Here is a 23,796-nt window from a genome sequence, read left to right on the forward strand (position 1 = left end):
CTGAGGAGACAAAGAAATATGGCCCAATGAAAGAACAGAACAAAACCCCAGAAAAAGAATTAAATGAAACGGAGACAGCCAACCTATCAGATGCAGAGTTTAAAACACTGGTGATCAGAATGCTCAAATAACTTACTGAAATGAAGGTTACACTAAGTGAAATAAAGGAAAAATCTACAGGGAACCAACAGTGAAGGGAAGGAAGCCGGGATTCAAATCAGCAATTTGGAACAAAAGAAAGGAATATACATTGAACGAGACAGAAACAAACTAAAATGCAGCTTTTAAGATTCTCTCTTTGCATTTAAGCTTTGGCATTTTAATTATGATGTGTCTTGGTGTGGTCCTCCTTGCGTCTAGCTTGTTTGGGACTCTCTGTGCTTCCTGGACTTGTATATCTATTTCCTTTGCCAATTTAGGGATGTTTTCTTTTATTATTTTTTAAATTAGTTTCATTTACTTGCTCTTCCTTTTCTCCTTCTGGCATCCCAATGATTTGAATGTTGGCACTTTTGGAGATGGCCCACAGTCTTCTTATACTTTCCTTGTTTTGTTTTTGTTTTTAATTCTTGCTTCTTCATTTTGTTCTGGTTGAATATTTCTTCCTTATGTTCCAAATCATTGATTTGAATCCCAGCTTCCTTCCCTTCACTGTTGGTTTCCTGCAGATTTTTCTTTAGTTCACTTAGTGTAGCTTTCATTTCTTCCCTTATGCGTTTGCCATACTCAATCATTTCTCTGAGCATCCTTATCACCAGTGTTTTAAACTCTGCATCTGATAAGCTGGCTATCTCCTTTTCACTTAAGTTCTTTTTCTGGAGTTTTGATCTGTTCTTTCATTTGGGCCATATTTCTTTGTCTCTTCAATTTGATAGCCTTCCTGTGTTTGTTTCTGTGTACGTATTAGGTAGAGTTGCCGCACCTGTCATGTTATATGGGCAGAGCCTTATGTATTCGTCAGTGTCAGCTGATCCATTTCACCGCTTCGTGGCGCTGTATGTGGGAGTGGTGTCAGAGAGAGAACAATGCTGCTTGCTCAGCACACATCCTTTTCCAGTCAATTCACCCACTTCCTGCATGCGACAGGCACCCCTCTAGCAGTTGCCTTGGTATTGTTTCCCAGAGTAGGTGGGTTTTTGGACATTCTAGGACCATTGAGGTGCACTAAACAGACTCTCCTGAGAGATTGGCAGTTTCTGCTGCCACCCCAACCCCAACTGGTTTTCACAGCCAAAGTTATAAAACTTTATTTTTCTGGTGCTGGAATCTTAAGCTGCGCAGTCTAGCCTGTGGTTGGGATCTCTCCCCAGGTGTCCCTCTTGGCTTTTATCTGCCACATGGGAACGTGCGACCACTTGTTCCACGGCCACAGCGGCTGCCTTGCCACCACCTTGCTTCTGCCACACCGCGTCCTCTCTGTTCCGGCTTTGACTCCCTGTCTTAATAACTTGGCTTATGTTGCAAAGGCACCTGTAAATTGTGTGGTGTGGAGCCTTAGGTAATTGCCATGGTGGGGCTACCTGCTTCACCGCTTTGTGGCTCTGTGTTGTGCAGAGCTTGGAGAGGGGACTATGCTGCTGCCTGGCTTCTGGAGATTTGCCAGGCACTCGCTCTGTTTCCAGTCTCTTCACCCATTTCCTGTATGCAATTGGTGTCCTTCCAGTGGCTGCCCTGGGGTTTGCATTTGTTCTAAGACTATGTGGGCCCTTTAAGCAGCAAAAACCTGGCAGTTCCTTCCACTGCCCCAATCCCCACTGGTTTACAGCAAAAGGTAATGGGCATTTATCTTCCTGGTGCTGGAGCCCTGGGCTGTGTGGTCTGGCCTGGGGCAAGGATCACTTGCTCCCAGGGTATCCCTCCCCATTTTTACCCACCACATGTGAATGTGGGTCCATCCATTTCACAGCCACTACTGCTGCTTGTCTGAGCCACACCCCTCTCCGCCTGGTCTCCACGACTCTTCCTCTCCTACACATCTGGATGAATGCGGCTTCTTTAAATCCTTGGTTGTTGGATTTTTGTATAGCTCACTTTTCTGACAGTTCTGGGTGTTATTTATTTTTGAGATCTGGTTGTAATTCTCTCTATGGTGCGTGAGGAGGTGAAGCATGCCCACCCATGCCTCCATCTTGACCAGAAGTCTTATTCTGTATACTTTTAAAAGTCCCATTGTTGCTAAAATAGTGACATATGAAAGAACTGAAAACTGCTGCTGAATAAATATATTTTTATGGAGTTTACTAATAAGGTGGTATTATTTTGTGTAGAAGCAGGAACAAACAAAAATTGAAAACTAAAGACTTAAAAGGATTCACTCTCTAAAGAACTATAACTTACCTAGATATTAATATATGGATATGCATTTTGTTTACAAATTTAAGAAGGTATAGAGAACATTAAAATGATCAAGCAAATAAAATGAAAAAATTTGGCCTTATTGAACATTAAATGGGAGTCCCACATGTAGTTTGTAAGAGCTCAATTGCCATTTAAAGCAATAAAAGAAATGAAGTAACAAAATGAATAAAAGGAAAAAACAACTACTCCAAAATCCTTTGTACTTCAGCCAAAATTAGCTCATTTTCATCCCTCACAAGTCCCTCCCCCAAATGAGCCATGTTTCTTTCTATCACAAGCCTTTGCTTATGCATATCTTCTAACTGGAATACCCTTCCTTCTTCTGTTAACCTACTTCATGCCAACCTACCCTGTAGGCCTCAACTCAAGTATCTTTTTCATAAAGAGCCTTTCTGAAAGATTTCTTCAATCAAATTCCATTTTTATGGTTCTCGTAGCACCATTTACTTCTTCACTTATCAAAGCTATAATTTTACTTTTCTGTGATTAACATGTTACCTTCATCAGGCCGTAAGTCCGTAAGGTTAAAGACTGTGTGTTCACCTGTGCTACCACTGTGCCTCTGGCACCTAGCACAATGTTTGGCAGTTGGAAGACATTCAATAGTTTTTGAACAAATGAGTAAATCAGCAAATGTCAATTCACTCTATTATAAATGCCTTTGTCAACTCCATTTAGATTAAGAAAGTTCATAGATTTTGATTTTCTCTAAAATTTTACCAATGTACTCTTGAAAGTATTTACCTAGTACCATTAGAAAGGACAATTCTTTGTAAATACAAATAGATCAAGTAAAGTACACTTACCCTTCTATAATCATTGCAAGAGAACCCAATAAAATACTGTGAATAACGTGATATATTATTTCTGGCCTTTCTCCAATGCGTCCATCTTCAAGAGTAAGAGTTTCTTTCAGGGACTTACCACTACAGAAAGAAAGCATGATTTTTACTAAAATATATATTTGAAAATTCAAAGATCTTAAATTTCTTCAGAGAAAGAAATATAGGTAGTTCTTAAAATTTGAAAGTATATTCTACTAGTCAAATACTAACTTTTCTATCTCCAAGTCTTTGAAAATGGCTTTTAGAACCTGAATGTAACTGACTCAGGGAAGACTAAAAATGAAAGTTCAGAAATATAATTTTTAAATAGTTTAGGATCCTTTCTAAGATCAGTTATCACTTAACTAGTGATTGCTAAATCAATATAGTTAAATCATAATTTAAACAACTACGTTCTCAAAATCAAGATATTATATACAACCTCCTTTCAAGCATGATAAACATATTTAAAATAATCAAACATTATAATTTAAAATCACTTATACTATTAGCTTTCTTGAGGTTAAACAGAAGAAATTATTCTTATGTTAAAGTAACAATGAGTAAATTAGTGAAAGAGTTTGTGAAAGTTTAACTGATTATTTAAATACAACACCTAAACTAAATCTGGGCATTACATGTTTAGATATATGAACTTAAATTTTAATTTTATCTGGTTAACTTATAATTATGTTTTACATATTAATGAAGAGAGAATGAAATTAGAAGCTCTAAAACAAATACTCAAATATTGGAATAATATTAAAAGTACAGTAAGTATTTTATATACTTTCCTAATATATTAGTAACATGATTGATTCTCATAGGTACTTACTTCATTCTCCTAAAAATAACTTGCATCATGGAAAGAAAGCAAATAATTAACACTAATATATAGAAAGGTAATAAAGAAGATTGTGTCAGTCGCAAAAAAAAATCTTGAGATGGTGCCTGCAGGGATTCTTGACATAGGAACCAATTCATTGTAAAATTCCTATAGAAGACAAAAAGCGTATTAAAATAACAGGTGTTTTAACTACTGACCAAATAAGTATTTTTAACTCAGTAGAAATTTAAATAAAATAAAACATATTTCTAAATTACATTCGCTTATAACAGCCAGATACCACCCTTTACAAATGAAGAAAGTAGTATTAGTAAACTCTCCTCAACAAACTGTTCTAATAAACATAAAACTGCTTTTTGTTACCAACTAATGTTACCACCTCTAAAGCCCAATATAGTTTCAAGGGAGTATGACTTTCTATTTATATCTGGAAGACAATTTAAAAATTGTCTTTAAAAAAATTTAGCTGTCTAACCCCTACATCTGCACTGTCCAATATGTTAACTACTAGGTACATGTGGCTATTAGCACTTGAAATGTGGCCAGTGTGAATGGAGATATACTTTTAAGTATAAAATACACCCTGGATTTCAAAGATAAAAAAAGAATGAAAAAAAATCTCAATAATTTTTATGTTGTTCACATATTAAAATAATATTTTTGACATATTGGATTAAGTAAAATATATTATTAAAATTAAATTCACTTGTTTTTCTTTACTTTTTAATTATGGCTACTAGAAAATTACATATGTGGCTCACATTATTATTAAATAGCCCTGATTAATATTGATAAATGTAACTCAATTGGGACCAATCTTAAATCTAATTATTGAGACTTGGGACCGATTTTAAATCTAATTATTGAGACAAAAATCGTAACATTTGAAATGTAAAACTTGCGAGCTGTGAGAAGCAGGATAACCTTTGTTGCCCTAAGCCAAGTATGAGCAACAAGACTCCTAGTTATATGTAGTTTTATCTGTGTTCTCACTCCCAGTCCATCTCCAGCTTCCATTTTATCCTTAATCCCTAGCCCTGGGGATGGAAGTAAGAGATGGAGTGAAGTTCAGGAGAGCTCATGGGCTCATGGAAAGTGCCTGCTTCACAATAAAAGGTTCAAGTTTCACAATGTGTCAAACAGCAGTACAGCTGTATCAAAGAGGCTGCCACCAAAATATCTTGTACCTACAACAAATACACTTCTTTTTAAAATCTGCCTATTCAATTTATTAATTCTATAAAGTTCCAATTTAAATCCCAATTTAATGAGTATTCTTTCTATATCCCCTAGTCTCAACCTTTCCTTCCGAATATTCCCACAGTACTTTACTCATCTCTCAATTATAGTCCTTAATGCAATCTGCCATATGTTAGATTATAGTCATTTTTGTATCCCCCAGAGTACCTGTCCTAGTATCCTGCACATCCAACAAATATTTATTAACATTTCTTCAGTGGTTCCTGAAAGTGCGTCTCAAAAGAAATGTTTCCTGAAATTCTGGTGAACTCCAAATCCTAATATCCAATTGGCACACTTGAACATTAGCCATTTACCATTTATACCACCCATGTCACTAATTATACCAAAACCATCTTATGAGATGGCAATATTCTTAAGGACAGAGACCATGTTTTATTCATAAAACACATAGTGTGTTACTTTGTGAAGGAAATCTTAGTACCTGACATGCTGAATAAAGGGGCACTACATAACATCAACTAAAAAACACTAGATAAAAGTAGCCCTTAATCCTAGGCTCATTCTAGAGTCTTCCAAGGTTAGAGGGAAAGTCACTGAAAAGGGAAGACAATTATTAAGGTCTATGACTAGTCATTACTAATTGCCTGCTATATGTTGAAAAAAACATACTCCTTACCCTTATGGAGCACATGGCCTTTTAAAGGACCCTATTACCTTAGACCTATGTATATGACTTACACTTAAGAAGATTTCTCCAGTGTTTAAACCATGTCAAATACTTTAACTGTGATGTATCACAACATGAAATTTCATGCAGAGTATCTAAAATCCCATATAATCATAGCAAATGATTATAAGGCTCTAATGTATATTCTATGAACTAAAGAAATATGTAGGTAAAAATATTTTTTCTATTATGCAAATAGACTCTGTCAGTACATAAAATCATGTTTTTCATTTAGGTTTTAAAAATGCACTTAACACACAAACAAACAAAAAAAGGCACAACACTATTTTTTAATTTAAAAGGTCAGCTCTTCTCCAGTCCACTGTTATAACCCTAAGATGAGATTCTTCACTATTAAATAAATATCTTACCTGCCTACCCCTTTTTTGTGTCCATACCCTTTTTAGAATAAGTATTTCGCTGATGTAGTTGTTAAATTACCTTGGTTCTTTATTCATTTTAAATCTTTCATTTATTTTGACCTTAGATGATACCATTGTTCCTCATCAAGGGAGAAAGTAACCTCAAAATACGTAGATGTTATTGAGGTTTAAATATATCTAATTTCTGAAAAATCTAAATGAGATTTTTTAATGAGAAAAAACATTAATGTCAGATTTCTTTTAAGATATAATATCCCAAATTATTTATTTTCTAGGTGGTATTTAATTAGGTGTATACTTCCTCCTTTGATTATTTTTGTTCTTTACTTTCTAAGTGGTATAGAGTTAGGTAAACTTACAAAATCTAAAACTTACTTAGTCATATTTAGTCCAAATTTTACTTCAAGGAATTTGAGCATGTGCCCATTTTCTTTGTGTGGGACAAACATCTGGGGAGAAAAAAGAACTATTAGCTATACTTAACGGTAATATGCTATAGTCCAATACTACAAACAGAAAACAGCAAGACTATAAAACAAAAAAAATTAATGAAATAATTCATGGTATAACTGTGAAGCAAGAAGATCTATTGGCATAAGTTCATCACATTACCCTATACTCAAGTATAAAACAGTAACAGGGTAATAAGATGATTTCAACTTTATCCCACCTGGCTTAAGTAATTTACCCACTCTTTTGAATACCTTTGACTTATCTCAATTTATTCCATATATTACTTGATGTTAATTACATAATAATAACATTTAAGTTAAATGGAAAATAAAGTAGATATATTTTTAAAATATATCTAGAGCCCTGGCTAGTGTGGCTCAGTGGACTAAGCACTGGCCTTTGAACCAAAAGACTGCTGTTTTGATTCTAGTCAGGGCACATGCCAGGGTTGTAGGCAAGGTCCCCATTTTAGGGTGCAAGAGACAACCGATCAACGTTTCTTTCCCTCTCTCTTCCTTCCTTCCCTCCTCTCTAAGATATAAATAAACATATTTTTAAAAATAAAGTATATCTAGAAAAGAATCATAATCCTATCTTCTCACTTAATATATCAGGCATGATCACTGGTCAACTAAAATTTTTACTATACAAACTCTATTATCTTATTATTTCAATACTCTCTTTAAAATTTAATTTACTAGCCCTGGCCAGGTAATTCAGTTGGTTAGAGCATTGTCCTGATACACCAAGGTTGCAGGTTTGATCCCTGGTCAGGGCACATACAAGAAGCGACGAATGAATGCATAAGTGAAACAACAAATTGATGTTCATTTCTCTTGCTTTCTCTAAAATCAATAAATAAAAATTTAAAACATAAAATAAAATGGATCCTTTCCTTCACCACCTTAAAAAAGATAAATACAAAATAAAATAAAATTTAGTTCACTATCCACTGTATGACTCTCCGACATAGTTACGTACCTTCATTATAATATTCAATGTCACTGTAAGAGTACACACCAAATAAAAATGAATAATTTTCATTATTTTAGCTACAAAAGTTCCTTTCTTCACATTTAGCTGTCAGGGGGAAATCAAATGAAGAAAGAAGTGAGATATAAAGAAAGTCAACAATTTAAAAATTCACAATAAGAATGATAAAAAAGCAATTCTAATTACCTGAAGGTACTTAACAAACATTAAGGCTATTACTAAACTTAACAAAGGAGATACCAATAAGGCTGAATTCTCAAACTGCAGTAAATATCCCAGAAAGAGAGAAAATATATAGATTTTGTAAACTTCATGAACCTGTTGGGATAAAAATAAAATGAACAAGAATAAAATGAACAGGAATAAAATAAACTTTATTGTATATATTTCTATTAGTTTTATTTAGAATAGATTTGACTACAATTACACGGTAAATTCTCTACTATAATTTAGGACAGACAGTATTGTGTATACATTCAATCCATTTTTTAATGTTATGACACGTAATTAATTTATCACTCCTTCTTAGAAAAAATGCTTGCAAACAAAGCTAAAAGCTTTAAAATGATGGACATCTAAACCAGACTGCAAGAACCTTCTGTAGTCCCAGGCTCTGACTTATTTCACTTAGCTTACCTTTTTATTAAACCCAAAATCATAATCTTTAGCAGCAGTTCCCAGAATCTACCAGTAAAAATATGAGGTCTGTCCAGAGAAAGTACAGCCATTGTTAATATGACAAGAATGGTTTGCACAACATCGATGTAACCTGGAGGCCAAGGAGAGTGGGCTGGAATGTGCATGCGTGAACAATGATGACTTCACTACACTGCTCAGTGGGAGTGGTAGATGCTACTGAGTGGGCGTGTGCACTGTGTGGATGTCCCATTCAAAATGACCAAGGGAGCAGAGCAAAGAATCTGCATCAAATTTTGTGTTAAGCTTGAAGGTTCCTCCACGGAAACTGTTCAGATGATTCAGGTTTTGGGGGGCAATGCAATGAGTGCAGTGCAAATAAAAGTGTGGCAAAAACACTTCAAAGATGGTCAAGAATCTATTGAAAGTGATCCACATTCTGGAAGGTCTATAAAAGCAGAACACTTGAGATTGTTGAATGTATTCAGGCTGCAATCAACAAAGACTGGCGACTGACAGTGTGAGAACTTGAGGCTGACCTGGGGATTCCAAAAACTACCATACCTGAGATTTTGATGCAGGATCTTGGTGTAAAACACATCGTGGCAAAACTCATTTCACAGCTTCTGCTACCAGAGCAGAAGGAACATCATGCTGCATTTGCTAATGACTTGATTCAAATTGCTACCAATTAACCTGATTTTCTCAAGAAGGTCATAATTGGAGATGAATCGTGGGTCTATGATCTGAAAATGAAGGTCTAGCTGTCCCAATGGAAGTCTCCTGGTTCTCCACGCCCAAAGGAGGCATGGCAAAGTTGCAGCAAGACCAAGACCATGTTATCTGTGTTTTTTGATAGGGAAGGTATTGTCCATCACAAGTACACTCCTCCAGGAAAAACAATTAATAAGGAGTACTACATCAATGTTCTTTGTTAGTTGAGAGATGCAATATGATGAAAATGGCTGCAGCTATGGGCAACTGGGGGCTTCATCACAACGCACCCACTCATGCATCAATTTCTCGTGCAGAGTTTTTTGGTGAAACATCATATCGCTCAGGTGACTCAGCCCCACTACAGCCCAGATATGGCGCCCTGAAACTTTGGCCTTTCCCAAAACTAAAATCATCTCTGAAAGAAAAGAGATTTCAGACCATCAATGAGATTCAGGAAGATATGACAGAGCAGCTGATGGCAATCCCAACAAAGGATTTTGCACAGTTATTTGAACAGTGGAAGAGACGCTGGGAAAACTGTGTGAGGTCCCAAGGTGCCTACTTTGATGGGGATTGAAGCATCATTGTCCTAGGTACAATGTTTCTTGCATCTTCTTCAATAAATGTCTCTATTTTTCATATTACGTGGCTGGATACCTTCTAGACAGACCTTTTGTATACTGCCATGAGATGTAGCACTAGAGAAAAATATTTTTGTATTTGGTCCATTTAACAATGAGCATAAGAAAGTTAAATTCAATGTCCTAATAGAAGATGTCCCAGGAAAGTTATATGTCTTAGTAGATTTATTTTCTAAAATTTAATAGTATAATAATTTAATCTATCAAAAAGTTAATTCATTTTAGAAAGGGAAAATTAAGACAAAGCATAGGCATTAGGGGAAAAAATCAAAAGTCAGAGTGTTAAAAGTAAAAAAATTAAAAACTTTAAAAAAACAGAAAGAAAAACATCCCTAAGAGGCCAGACCATTTTTCAAAAACGATATCTCACTATTGGAAGCTGAAGCAATGACTGGGAGAGGGCACAATGGGATCTTCTGGGTGCTGATAATGTTCTTTTTTTTTTTTTCCCTAGATGCTGGTTCTACAGTTATTGAGTAATTATCTCTCAGATCCACACTTACCCCTCTATCTCCTGCCTCTATGCTGGGGCTGATACTCTGAAATCTACATTTCTGCTTTGCTGGTTGGCTCCCTATTGAGCTCTGCCAATACGAAATATAAGAGAGATTACAAGGTTGGAGGAGAAAGAAGGACCGTCTTCCTTCCTAGCACTTCCTGTCTGCTTGCAGTTTCTGTAAGCAACACCTCAGTGATGCTTCTTCACTCTAACAGGACAATTCCTTCCCGCTGAAGCCACTGAATGCCAGTGAAGTTTTTCCAACCCTTGAAGAACCAGCTTTATTGCATTCTTTTGCCCCAGAGAGGGACTCCAGTCTCAGCAGTCTGGGTCTTATTTCCAGAGGGCCCTTCTTTCCAGTTCAGAAACACCAACAGAACTGAGTAGCGGCCCCTCTTCAGAGGCTGAGGTTCAGCTCCACAAGGTTCCTCAAGTTTAATTTTAATAATTCCAAATTCTTCCTCTGTTTCCTTAGCTCTAGGGTGGTAACTGCTTCCTGCAGTTGCTACCTCTATGATACTTTCTGGTTCTTATTACCCTTTCAATTAGCAAGTAAATGACTTTATACTTGGTTAATAATTCTTTATATTAACACTTCTCTATTCCAATAATCTAAATGTTGGTACTAATCAGGATTTTGGACTACTTGAGTATATACAATGAAGAAAAGAAAGAAAAGAGCAAGAAGGTTCTTAAAATCAGTTTGGACAACATATTAAATACTTAATTAGGGTTTTAAATTTAAAAAAGATAAGAAATGGCAAAAAAGAAAAAAATTAAGAAACAAAAGGAACCAAATGTAGATGGGAAACTTTAACAACCTCTGGCAAGAGTAGAATCTGATACAGCCATTCTGTTGAAAGCCTTGGTATCTAGTTAGGCTGCATATGCACATATCCTTTAGTAATTCTTTATGAGGTAAATACTTTAGAGAAAACTTGCATTTACATGCCATGTGACATGTATAAGAATGTTTATAGCACCACATAAATGATAAACTGAAAAAAAAAGAAATGTCCTTCAACAATAGATTGTATTGATAAATACAAATGAATGAAATATAGCTCAGTACATTACAATGGATGAATCTCAAAAGCAAATCAGGCAAAAGTACACAACACATTATTTCCAACATATTTTTTAGGAATACATATGGGTGGTAAAAACCATAAAGAGAAAGAGGAAAGAATTAACAAGATTCAGGACAGTTAGCCTCTGTTGGGGAGGAAATTGAGTGTGACTGGGGAAGAGTTAGAAAGGGACTTCTAGGGTATTCAAATGCTCCACTTCACAGCCTGGGTGGTCAAATATTCATTTTATTCTAGTACTGTATATGTAGTGTACATACACTCTTTTCTATATTTTCCTATATTTCACTTTTCTTTCTTTTTTAAACAAACAAAATGGAAGGAGAAATGGCTAGAAATGCAGAGGCAGCACAGGGTGACTTTGGTTAAGCAGATCATGTTTAAAGGAAATTCAAAGTTCTTCTAAAGAGGATAGAGGAGATGAATTTAGCAAGCTTTTGAGAAGTAAATATCAGAGCCTATTAAAACATTTTAAAATAAAGCTTAAAAGCTAAATGGTTTTAAGATACAAAACTATAAAAACATTTATTGTCTGGATTTAAAAATCACAATTTCAAAATGCCATAATACCTTGACACTTTGCTCCAATGAAAAACTATCTAGCAAGAACAGAGATATTGCTTGAAGAAACAAGAGGTAGTGGCTGTATTCCCACACCATCATAAACGTGTATGTTGAAGCACTCATCAACAAGTAGCAAAACCTCTAGGGAAAACAAAAGAAACTAAGTGTCAATAGCTTTATCACTGTAAAAATCTATGGCATTGTTACCTCAAAGTGGCAGCTCTGTTATTGGTTCAACTTTAAGCTCATTCTCGAAACTTTGTTTTAAAATAACATAATTATTAGTAAATCCTAACATGAACAGTAAGATCTGAAAGCACTCTAGAGAGAAATCAGTCACGTCCTTCGAAGTTCAACATCACATTGAGAATTGCAGGAAGACAAAGAGAAAACTAAAATAAAATTGAGTACAATTTTCTTTCATCCTCAAAGAGGTAAAGTAATAAATATAAGAAAATTGTGGCCTTTACTAGATTTGGCTCTGGTGAGCTTTTTGTTATTGTGAAAATAACTCCTTTCATCCTAGAAAATACTTTCCTACTCCCATGGTGCTTCATATTTTCCTAAGAGCGTCCCTTTAATTAGTGTGTTTATGTCTCAGCCTATTGCATAGCCCATGGAAAAAGTCCATCAGTTTTTAAATTTCTTCTCAGCAAAAGGGTAGCCTTACCTTTCCCCAATGCTTGTACTAGCAACTATAAAACTCTTAGTTGTTTTCCTCTGCTGAAGAACTAAACACAAGGATTTCATTGCCCCAATATGCTTGGCTAAAATCAATTGTGTCCTTCCAAATGTCACCTCCAAGTGATTCCTTAGTGAGGAACCAAGTTTGGGAGAAATCCGCTGTCCCTTAGCATATTTGTAACAACCATCTCTACTTCCAGGGATCTACTTATTAATTTCCATTCCTCCATCAGCAACTGTGTCAAATGACTTTGTTCTCATAAGAACAGTGAAGGAGAAAGTCAAATCAAGAAACCTAAGGTAAAGCCCTGGCTGCTGTGGTTCAGTGGATTGAGCATCGGCCTGCAAGCCACTGGTTCAATTCCCAGTCAGGGCACATGACTAGGTTGCACATCAGGTCCCAAGTTGGGGGTGTGAATGAGAGGCAACCACACAGTGATGTTTCTCTCCCTCTCTTTCTCCTTTCCCCTCTCTCTAAAATTAAATAATTTTTTTAAAAAAGAAAGAAACCTAAGATAAAAATCATGTTCTCTAAAACTAAATCATTAAGACTCAGCTGACTACACTCTGATAAATTCCAGAGTCAGAAATACCTCAGGCCATCAGCAGATATAAAAATTTTCCAGCATCCTAAATAAGATTAAGGCCAAAGAACAAAATTAAGAAATGGAAAATTTCCACCAGTTGGTCAAAGAATATCAACTGGAAGGCCCAGAAGGACCTGGCACTGTAGAACACATAAGCTTCTGTCCTTGCTCTCACAACAGCTACAAAAGAAAAGTGTTCTGGAAATCTTCTAATGTGGAACAACCAGAACTGTAATAACCAGGCCTGAAACCATCATCCCCAGAGAATCCAGTCATAGAATCCAACAAAGACTCAGCCTAACTAACCTACTGGCCATTTGGAGAATATTTTGGGGATGTCAGAGGAAAGCTATACTGTAATAAAACCCTTGCTCATTCCAAGGGTTTATTCTCAAACTTCTTAAGAACACACAGTGAAAATAAGACAGAAATACACATCAAACACACACTGGACAATCAGATAAGCTTTTCCTTTCTCTGAACATTTTCAAAATTCTGTGCACTCTTGTCTACTACCCCTTACCTTGCTCACAGATGTCTCTGGATGGCTCCAGATAACTGCACAAAAGATCTGAGCTTAGATATCCTGATGCAACTGGAGCCATGCCTCAAGAATGCAAAATATGTGATTAAAATATACATGTTGCTGGAATACTACTCAGCAATAAAAAGAAGCAAACTACTGATATATGCAACGTCTTGGGTGGATATTAAGGGCATTAATCTGAGGGGAAAAAGCTAATCTCAAAGGATAACATAAGAAGTAATACCCACATAGCTGGGGAAGCTATATTACAAGGGGTCCACCTTGCAGAAGATAATTCTATTTTGGAGGGGGGGTTACCCCTCATAAATAAGTACAACAGTTAAAAAAAAGGTTACACCATGGTTAACTTGTTTTTCCTGCCATCTTTAAAAATAAAATTATTAATGTTATCCCTTTAATATTTGGATATAGGTATTTTGCTCTTCTTGCATACTGCTAAGTACAACCAGATGAGTGGCTAGTTATAAATAATCAAACAACCGATGCATACAATTTTCCCCCTTTATCTTAATATCAACAGAGAAAGAGATAGGGAGAGAAGAGGGAGAATGTTATGAGTACTTTGAAAATAGGGGAAGATAACTGTGGTCAAATAAAAAAGGAAAAACAAAACATAATCTAATCTAAAATAAGAGTATAAGCTATTTTTGGATCCTTTCAAAAAGTACAGGACCTCCCCTGGCTGGTGTGGCTCAGTGGATTGAGTGTCCACTTGCAAAACAAAGGGTCACTGGTTCTATTCCCAGTCAGGGCACATGCCTGGGTTGCAGGCTGAGTCCCCAGTTGGGGGTGTGTGAGAGGCAACCACACAGTGATGTTTCTCGCCCTTTCTCTCTCCCTTTCTCTTTCCCTTCCCCACCTCTAAAAATAAAATAAAATCTTTTTTTAAAAAAGTACAAGACCTTAGTGAACAATAGTGAACTGGATGGAAATACACTTTTTCACTGTATATCCAATTGCACTTAAAATTTTTTACCATATGTGTAATGTGTATGTATTACTTTTTAATTTTAAAAAAGAATAAAAACAAAGAATAAATATGTAACACAGCAATGAAGAGAGATAGCAAAATATCAAATACAATATAGAAGGGAACAAATAAGTATATATTCCACTATCTTTTCCAAAACTCCCTCTTTTATAACAAATAATGATTTTATTAAAAAGATAATTAAACCTTTTTTAGACAACAAAAGTTTTGTTTTATTTCAAAATAATGGTATAACAAAATAATGGTATATACAAAGAAGCTTAGGCAGTTCATTTTACTATAACAAATATAGTAATATAATAAATATAGTTTACTCAAAAACTGAATAACTAGTCTTCCTAGAAGGCTGCACGATCAAACAGAACACTAAATCACAGACTCCCTGACTATTAAAGAAAATATTCATGATCAGAAAGCTCTCTCTACAAACACAACAAAGGGAAACTTACAAATCTGAAGTGTATTAGTTATTTTATGTAAAAAAAGGGAATTACTAGAGTTATAAAAAATGAAATTAAAAGTTTGCTCTGCTCAGAATATTTGTCATCCCTGAAAGTAGGAGAAAAAAAAGAGATTTCCAAAAGAAATCGTATCTTATTTCCCAGCCAACAAGGTTCCATAGAAGCCTTTCCTTGATCCCTGTGGCCTCTTTTTCTAGATAGGAATTCTTAACCCAGGATAGGCAGACCGTCAAAAGATCGCTAATTTCAGTTAATTTTGATATACTTGGTTGCCTTAATAATTATTTATTTTATGCATTTAAAACCCTTATTCTGAGACAATATCTGTAAGCTTCATCTGATTGCCAAAAGGGTTTATGGCAACAACAAAAAGAGAAAAAAAGTCTAAACTATCTGGACCGTCTCCTGAAACTCACTAAATTACCTACACCTCAGTCACAGAAAACATAAAGGTAAACAGAAGAATATGCAGTGCTACCATATGAGTTAACATTGCTATCATTTATAGTCACTTTTTATATTTCTTTAATATTTCTTTAACTTGCGATGACTTAAGGCCATCAGTGTTCCAGAAGTAAGAGTAATGGTAAAATAACAATGAGATATTACTTTCCAAAATAAGATATTCTTCACCTATTTGTCAAATAACTGCACTAAAACAATATAACATCTCCTTCCTCCTAAAAATATTTTACTGTCAATCAGATTGCAGAATAATAGTGTTATTTATAACAAGACTACCTAAATATATCCTTTATTATGTAGTAGCTAGGCTTCACTGAATTTAACTCGGTATGATTAGCTGTAAAATTATGTACCAGATTTGTAGCACATCAGAATTGTGAGAAATACATTTGTATTTTACTCCCCAAAAATTCTTTATATGATTACTAATAATAAATTGCAACTTGTGGCAGAAAAAAAATTGTATCTTACCTCTCCATAAGTATTTAAGTTGCTTTTTAAATAGCCAGTAAGTGCAGCAACTTGGCATGCAAAATATGGTAGTGCCCAGTTTTCTCTTAAAGGAATGGAGTATTCAATTCTTGTTGTATCTACCCTAAAATAAACCACAGGTGAAAAGCAAAAGAGCAAGACATTATATTTGTATAACACTATACTTTTCCAAGCACTTTCACACATATCTTTGTTCTCCATAACAATCCTGTGACGTAAGCATAGACAGAGCTAACCACTGCCTATACAGCATCTTGGAGCAAACTGATGGTGTCTCACCTGCAGCCCCTAGGAAGACTTAGTGCTGTTGTGCATTCTTAATACATAGAAGGGCCTCTGAGCATTTGAAAAAATAGAGGCATCCCTGCTCTTGCAGATAGAGCCTCATGCTAGAGCACACAGCTCCCTGCAGAAGACACCAGGTTTCAGTGCCCACCGTCCCTTCCCTTAACAAGATGGCTACCCTTCCCTACAGCACAATGTACACTACACAAAATTAGCAGGCCTGGCAGATCCAAAGTTCTTATACCCCTTATATAAGGAATATATAAAGAGTAGAAACGTGATATGACTTAAGTCATATAGCTAGTATGCACAAGTAGACTTAAAATGCCTATCTTCTAAAATTAGTTAAATTAGTTTAAAAATCTTTTCGATCAGTAGGTTACCCAGAATTAACATAACATGAGTTCTTTATGTTGTGTATCTAGAGACCTTTGAAACTCTCATAATCACAGATAAAGAATGTCTTTTTAAGCTCCTCCTTGGTTTCTCAGTTTTCATTGAGAGCCCGTTTTCTCTCTGCATACCCTCATACCACATGGAACTACCTTTCCATAATCATTAAATTTGGATTTAGTACTCTTAATGATTATTTTCCGCACACAAAAACACAAAGGTGCTATTGTTTTTAAAACTTTACGTAAATTGCTGCATAATTCTAAGTAACGAAGACAGACATGCTTGTATGTAATTTAGTTCAATCAACTTCTGTATAGCTGTACAATAGGACATCGGTGTTCGACCTTTTTCATCTCATGGCACACATAAACTAATTACTAAAATTCAGCAGCACACCAGAAAATATATTGTATTTTTTCCAATCTGACAAAAAAAAAGTAGGTGTAATTTTGATTCCTTTACCCCAGACAGCTACTGTTGTGTTGCCTATTGTCATTCTTTTATTTGACAGTTAAGGGGTCAGTGCCCCTGGCTAAATAGTCAGGTACTACATGTTTTAAAATTCTTGTGGGACACTGGTTGAAAATTGCTGCAATAGGATACTACTTAAGCAACAAAAAGAAATGAATTATTGATGCACCCTGCATATATGAATCTCAAAATAAATATGTTGAGTGGGAAAAAAAATCAAATTAAAAAAAAAAAAAAGAATATGCTGCCCTGGCCAGGTAGCTCAGTTGGTTAGAACATCATCCCAACACACCAAGGTTGTGGGTTCAATCGCTGGTCAGACACATACAAGAAGCAACATGTGACTGTATAAACAATTGTAATAACAAATCTCTCAAAAAAAATAAAATAAAAATGTATATGCTGTATGACTCCATTTACATAAAATTCTAGAAAATACAAACTAATTTAAAGTGACAGGGAGCAGATCATTGGTTTCCTGGGAGGACAGTAGGACAGAATAGAGGTGGGGAAAGAAGAAGAAAGAGGAAAGGATTACTGAGGTGCACAAGGAAACTTTTGGGGGTTATAGATGTTCATTATTTTGATCCTGTGGATGGTGTCATGAGTAGGTCTAAATGCCTAAATTGATTAAAGTGTGCATTTTAAATATTTACAGTTTATTCTATATCAATTATATGTCAATAAAACTGTTAAAAAATATTAGAAAACCTGTCTTCTATGAACATATATGTAATTGAGTATATATATATTAAAAACAGGATCATACATGAAAATAAAATGAAATAAAAGCTATAAAAAGAACTTAGCACAGTATGTAGAACCTAGTAACAGCATTAGATCTTAGTTCTTTTACAATTCTGTAATGAACTATTTTTTACTTGACAATATATTACGAGCATCTTTCCATAATATATGTCCCAATAAATATACTTCAAGAACACTTGATGAATATGGCACACCATTGTATATATATCTATCAAAATCTAACCAATTCCTCCTTGTTAAATAGTTTGTTTCTGACTTTATTACTAAGTTTTTTAAATACTTGAACCAATGTTTTTGTATAGTAATCATTGTTTCCTTTATTTCATTTGGAATTTATTTTAGTATGCATGCAATAAGGATTGCTTTTCCATATTTGGTTGTTCTAATACCATTTACTGAACATCATGTATTCCAAAGCCCACCTATTTCAAACCTTTTTATTTCTGAAAAAGTATTGCGAAAGTTAACTTTCTAAAAGACAAACGGGAGGCTCACATGTCATAGTCAGGAAGCAGGAGGAAGGAGAGGATGTCTAGTGTCAATTCAGGACTCTGCCAACCACCCCATCAGCTCAGAACTGGGAAGTGTAACCAGCAATCCCTTTTCCAAAGGTTCACACACTGCCCCTACCCAATCACAGATTAGTGCAGTGAAATCCTGAAAACCCTGCTCCAGAAATACTGTCTGGAGAAAGGGATGAAGGGACCCCTCTCCTCTGGCACAAAGCAGAATCTCTGCCAATTATTCTCTACACACGGACAAGCCTCCTCACTGCTACCTTCCTGAACACTTGTGCTACTCACGCTCTTCCCTTCTTATGCTTGATGGTAGTGAGAACCAGAAGGCTAACTGTGGGATGTGACAACATCAAATGAGACCCACTTTTTCTCCCCAGTGACACAGTCTAAACAGATAGCACAAACCAGCAGTTCAAAATAATACTTGTTAGATCAAATGAGGTTCACAGACCTGCAGATATATTCAGAGATTGGCATGCTCTGAGTTTAATTTTGTGTTTTTATTTTAAACACATCACAGTCTAAGCATAATCTAAATTACCTAGATGACTACCTTGCCAAAAGATCTCAGGACTCACTTTCATGTTTGTATTAACAATATAGTTGGCAATGTAGTACTACTTCAATTGGTTTGGATTAATCAGGAAAGAAATGAGATGGTCTTAATGCTAAATGATATATTCCAAACAGAAACAATGTCCTGGTCACTGTGGTAAAAAAAGATTTCATAATGGACTGAACAGAGCAACATCATGAAAACTGAGTGATCTCACGGTACCCAACTGTGTAGCTTTGTCATATTCAAAATAACCTGCTGGATTGATACCGTATTTACATGGACAGTAGAAATTTGGCTTCAGCAAAATATCCAGTTACTATTTTATTGTTTTGTTATTTCACTAGTAAATTTGCTTCCATAGCAGCATAAGTGCTTTTAAGCATAAGAAGCTCTACCTAATTTTATATGTAAGAAACATTATAATTTAAATTACTTAAGCCAACAAATAGAATCCAATAGAAGTTTTAAATATACATAATGGAAGTTTGAGAAACACTGAGTTAGATTACACCTGTAAAACAGTTTGGCCTGTCAATGTAGGTGAGAAAGTGTAAAAACACCTATATAATATAATATAAAATATGAAATATATATAATATTAGTATAATTGCTAATGCCTGTATGTTCCCTTGCATTGATGTATTATAATTTACCTAACCAATCTTTTATTTTTAAGTGGTTTTCTAATTTTTCATATTATTACAAATAATACAATAATCAATAAGCTCAACTAGTAAACTCTTCCCTTCTTTTTTGGATGACTTCCTAGGAATAAAATGGAATTTCAAAAACCTCCCACCTGAAATGGAAAAACACCTCCACGAGCACCCTGAGTATGCCAATATCATCACAACAAAACCAGCAGCACGTGTTACCTACTTCCTGTTAACTGTACCTCTAGGACACGTGCATTCATTGCACCTTACCTCTTTATTATTACCAATGTACATAGTTTCTTTCTTTTTTCTTTTTTTTTTTGCCAGAGATTCAATTTACTATAAACTTTTAATTATATCACTTCTTAGCCTTTTGGCAAGATCAAGTGTAGACTCTTAATCATATATATTTTCTTTGCTTGTCAAATATAAAGCTGTTTGCAGTGAAAGTGATACCCAGGTATGTATTAGTAAATGAGAAGAAGATCAGTGGGGACAAGCAATTTCCATATTGTTTATATGTGAAACTGGATTCAGGTTAGCCCATTTTGGTGACAAATTTGTTCAAAGAGAGTCATCTGCTTCTGATCCCCCTGTCACTACTGCCTGTATATGTGTTTCCTGAAATGTCCTTGAACTTATAGTATGCCTACATCCCTTAGTTTGAACAAATAGGAGCTAGTTTATAAGCCTGCTTTGCCCTTCTCAGGTTAAGAAACAAGTAACACAAAGTACCATTAAGAATACTACTAATGATCATAATAGAATAGAATGACTAAAATTTTTAATATTTTTCTAGGACCAAATGTAAACTCTAAAGCTGATTAATAAAAAGGAAAGCATATTCTTTCGTGTCACTAAAATATATTTTGCAATAAAGTTGACCTTTGAAGAACACGGGGATTAGGGGCGCAGACCCGGCATAGTTGAAAATTCACACATAACTTTTGACTCCCCAAAGACTTATGTTGTACCTTGGCATCTGCAAGGGATTGATTCTTGAACACCTCTCCCCCATGTATACAAAATTCCAAGGATGCTCAAGTCTCTCATATAAAATGGCATAGAATAATATATACTATCAGCCCTCCACACCCACAGATTCTCAACCGTGGGTTGAAAATACACTGTTTTCAATCCAAGGTTGGCTGAATCCACAGGTGGGAAACCTGGGATAAGCAGGGCTAACTGTATAGTTATTGAAAAAAATCCACATGTAAGTGGACCTACACAGTTCAAACCCTTGCTGTTCAAAGGTAAACTGTATAAAATAAATACCAATAAAAAATGAATAAAATGCAAAACAAAGCTGGGTGGAGGGGGCAAAGGGGGGAAACTAGGGGACATCTGTAGTAGTGTCAACAACAAAGAAAATTGCAGTAGAATTCTTTCACACTATTAAAAATTGTCATTTTATATTAATGAATTGAAAATCATTTAAAAATACAAAACACATTTTTTAAACGCTACTACTAAGAATGTTTCGATTGCCAAAAGATAAATTTTAGCAGAATAGACCAGGTTAATTTTTCTACCTAACTCCCGCTCCAGGTACGTAGGATATACTGTGTCATTAAATAAAGCAAATTGTCATTAAATAAGACAATTTCCTTACAATTCTCACTAAGGTTTCTAAAATGTTCTGTTTAACAGGGAGTCTTATTATTCTTTAACGCTGTTATTTTTACATAGAAAAGTTGCCTGGGCTTCCTCTTCAAATTTACAATTAAAATAAGTCTAGGGACTAAATGAAATTAATATTAAAAGTTCATTGTATGCGGTAGCAACCCTCCAAGATGCCCCACCATGGTCCCTGCTTCTTCATATTAACACTCTGTGTAGTCGCTCCCCACACTGCACCAGTTAGTCTATGTGAGGAGTAGTATGGGAGTTGGCAACAGTAGGTTTATAGTTGTGAGTACGCAAAACACAGTTTATTCTTGCATTATGTATTTTTCCACATGAACAATTGTAAACCTACTTTTGCCCACCCCTGCACATATGGCAGTGATGCCATATCATTTCTGAGATTAGGTTTTAAAATAAATATGCCTGGCTTCCACTAGGGCACACTCAATCCACGCTCTCTTGGATCATGCACTCTAAAGGAAGTCAGCAGCCAAGTTGTGAACAGCCCTGTGGAGAGGCACAGTTGATGAGAAAGTAAGGCCTTCAAGGCCAACAACCAGCAAAGAAGTGAGGCTTCTTGTAAACAGTCATGTGAGTGAGCTTGGGAGTAAATGGTCCAGGCCAAACTGTCAGATGACTATAGCCCAACCAACTCCTGACCGTTAACCTCCTAAAAGACCCTGAACCATAACTACCCAGGCTAAGCCGCTCCAGATCCCTGACCCTCAGAAACTGTGTGAGATAATGTTTGTTGTTTTAAACTGTTATGTTTGGGGATGATTTGTTATATAGCAACAACTAATACATTACATCATTAAGAAAGCACTTCTTTTAGAAGGTCTATATTAAAAATAATATGTTTTATAGTAAATATCATTTCACTCTAAAAAGGACTTTCTAGACCTACGCTATGAGTACTGAGATAACTTTGTGAGTGTGCTGTTAAATTTCTAAGAATGAAGCCTAACAGAATTTTAGAAAAGTACATGGCAACTTAAAATATTCTCTAACAAGCACTTTCTGACATAATAAGAAATCATCTTATCACCTTAGCATCCACACCACATTCTCTAATACTATTATTTATTTTTTCTTCTTCTAATACTGTTCTACTAAAAGCAACCAGGGCTCTACAGAGAAATGGCTAATTCCAAATCTTTCACAGGGAATATACAAGGCGAACCTGTTTGTTGAGCCGAAAAACAAGAAAGCTTTAAAAAATTAATGAAGATGTGTCCAAAAAAACCCCCCTCAGAAGTCAGCCTAAAACAGGACTCCTATTAATGAAAGTTGTGACAATTTGAGCAACAAGAACAACAACAAAAACAATAATGGTAATGGGTTTAGTTCTATTGAGTAAATGAAAATCCCTAAGTAGAGAAAGATATTTTTAAAAAGAACACCAGAAAAAGTTTCTTATCACTATTAAAGGCAGCTACTAAGGCTATCTTACTTAGAAACTGGTAATTACAGGTAAGCATTTGTCTTACTGTTTAATAGTAACTGAATTGCTTTAAAAAAAATTTTTTTTTCTTTTGTTGATTCCAGGGAGAGCAGGAGGTAGTAGAAAGAGAGGGAGAGAAACACCGATGCAAGAGAGAAATATTAATCGGCTGCCTCCTGCACAGGCTCCAACTGATGACCAAACCCGCAACCCAGGCATGTGCCCTGACTGGGAATTGAACCCACAACCCTGCACCTTGTGGGACAACACCCAACCAACAGAGCCATGCTGGCCAGGGAATCATCCCTGTATTTTAAAGAAAAAATCTACTTAATCCATAAACTGAATATCTATACTTGAAAACTTTTAAGATTAAAAAAATTATATCAAATTGTTGTCAGCATGTGACTCTAAATATAAACAAAATCCAGTAAGAAATAATAGACTTTAACTCTGAATCTCAGTAACTTGAAAGTATGAGGGAGGACCCAAAAAATCCTGGGATTATCTTCTGGAGGGCGGGCCCCTTGTAGTATAGGCTTCCCCCACTACGTGAGTGTTCTAGGACTTTTTTTATTTCCCTGGGTGAAAAAAGTCCTCAGTGGGAAACGTTTTGCCAATGTGGAAGAGAAGAAACACAAAAAGACAGAAGCACTAAAAGGCATCAAAACTGATGAGTTCAAAAACTTTTCAGCAGTGGAAAATACATCTCGATAGGTGTACTGCATCAAAATTTTTATTAAAAATTCCAGGTGTTTTGGGTTCTCCCACCCTAGTACTATCATATCTTTCACTTGGCAATTGCTGAAAGAAACGTGTAACAGAATAAATGTTCCTTTTTGAATTATTTAATCATGTTAAGTGTTATAGGGGAGCAGGATACTATGAGAAGAATAATGTCATCACTCAA

At 35.4% G+C, this 23,796-nt stretch overlaps 1 protein-coding gene across 1 annotated transcript in view; it reads right to left on the reverse strand.

Moving 5' to 3' along the window:
- DPY19L4 (dpy-19 like 4) overlaps positions 1–23,796 on the reverse strand; it is a 68,120-nt gene that overhangs the window by 16,879 nt on the left and 27,445 nt on the right. The window contains exons 7-13 of the mRNA XM_090283553.1: positions 16,140–16,263; positions 11,940–12,074; positions 7,975–8,106; positions 7,777–7,875; positions 6,718–6,791; positions 4,018–4,176; positions 3,165–3,284 (exon numbers count right to left, since the gene is read on the reverse strand). Coding sequence (XP_090139679.1) covers positions 3,165–3,284; positions 4,018–4,176; positions 6,718–6,791; positions 7,777–7,875; positions 7,975–8,106; positions 11,940–12,074; positions 16,140–16,263 — 843 coding nt within the window. The remainder of the gene's footprint in view (positions 1–3,164; positions 3,285–4,017; positions 4,177–6,717; positions 6,792–7,776; positions 7,876–7,974; positions 8,107–11,939; positions 12,075–16,139; positions 16,264–23,796) is intronic.

The sequence above is a fragment of the Furipterus horrens genome, unplaced genomic scaffold (genome assembly GCF_987537825.1).
Source record: "Furipterus horrens unplaced genomic scaffold, mFurHor1.1.pri manual_scaffold_7, whole genome shotgun sequence".
Lineage (NCBI taxonomy): Eukaryota > Metazoa > Chordata > Mammalia > Chiroptera > Furipteridae > Furipterus > Furipterus horrens.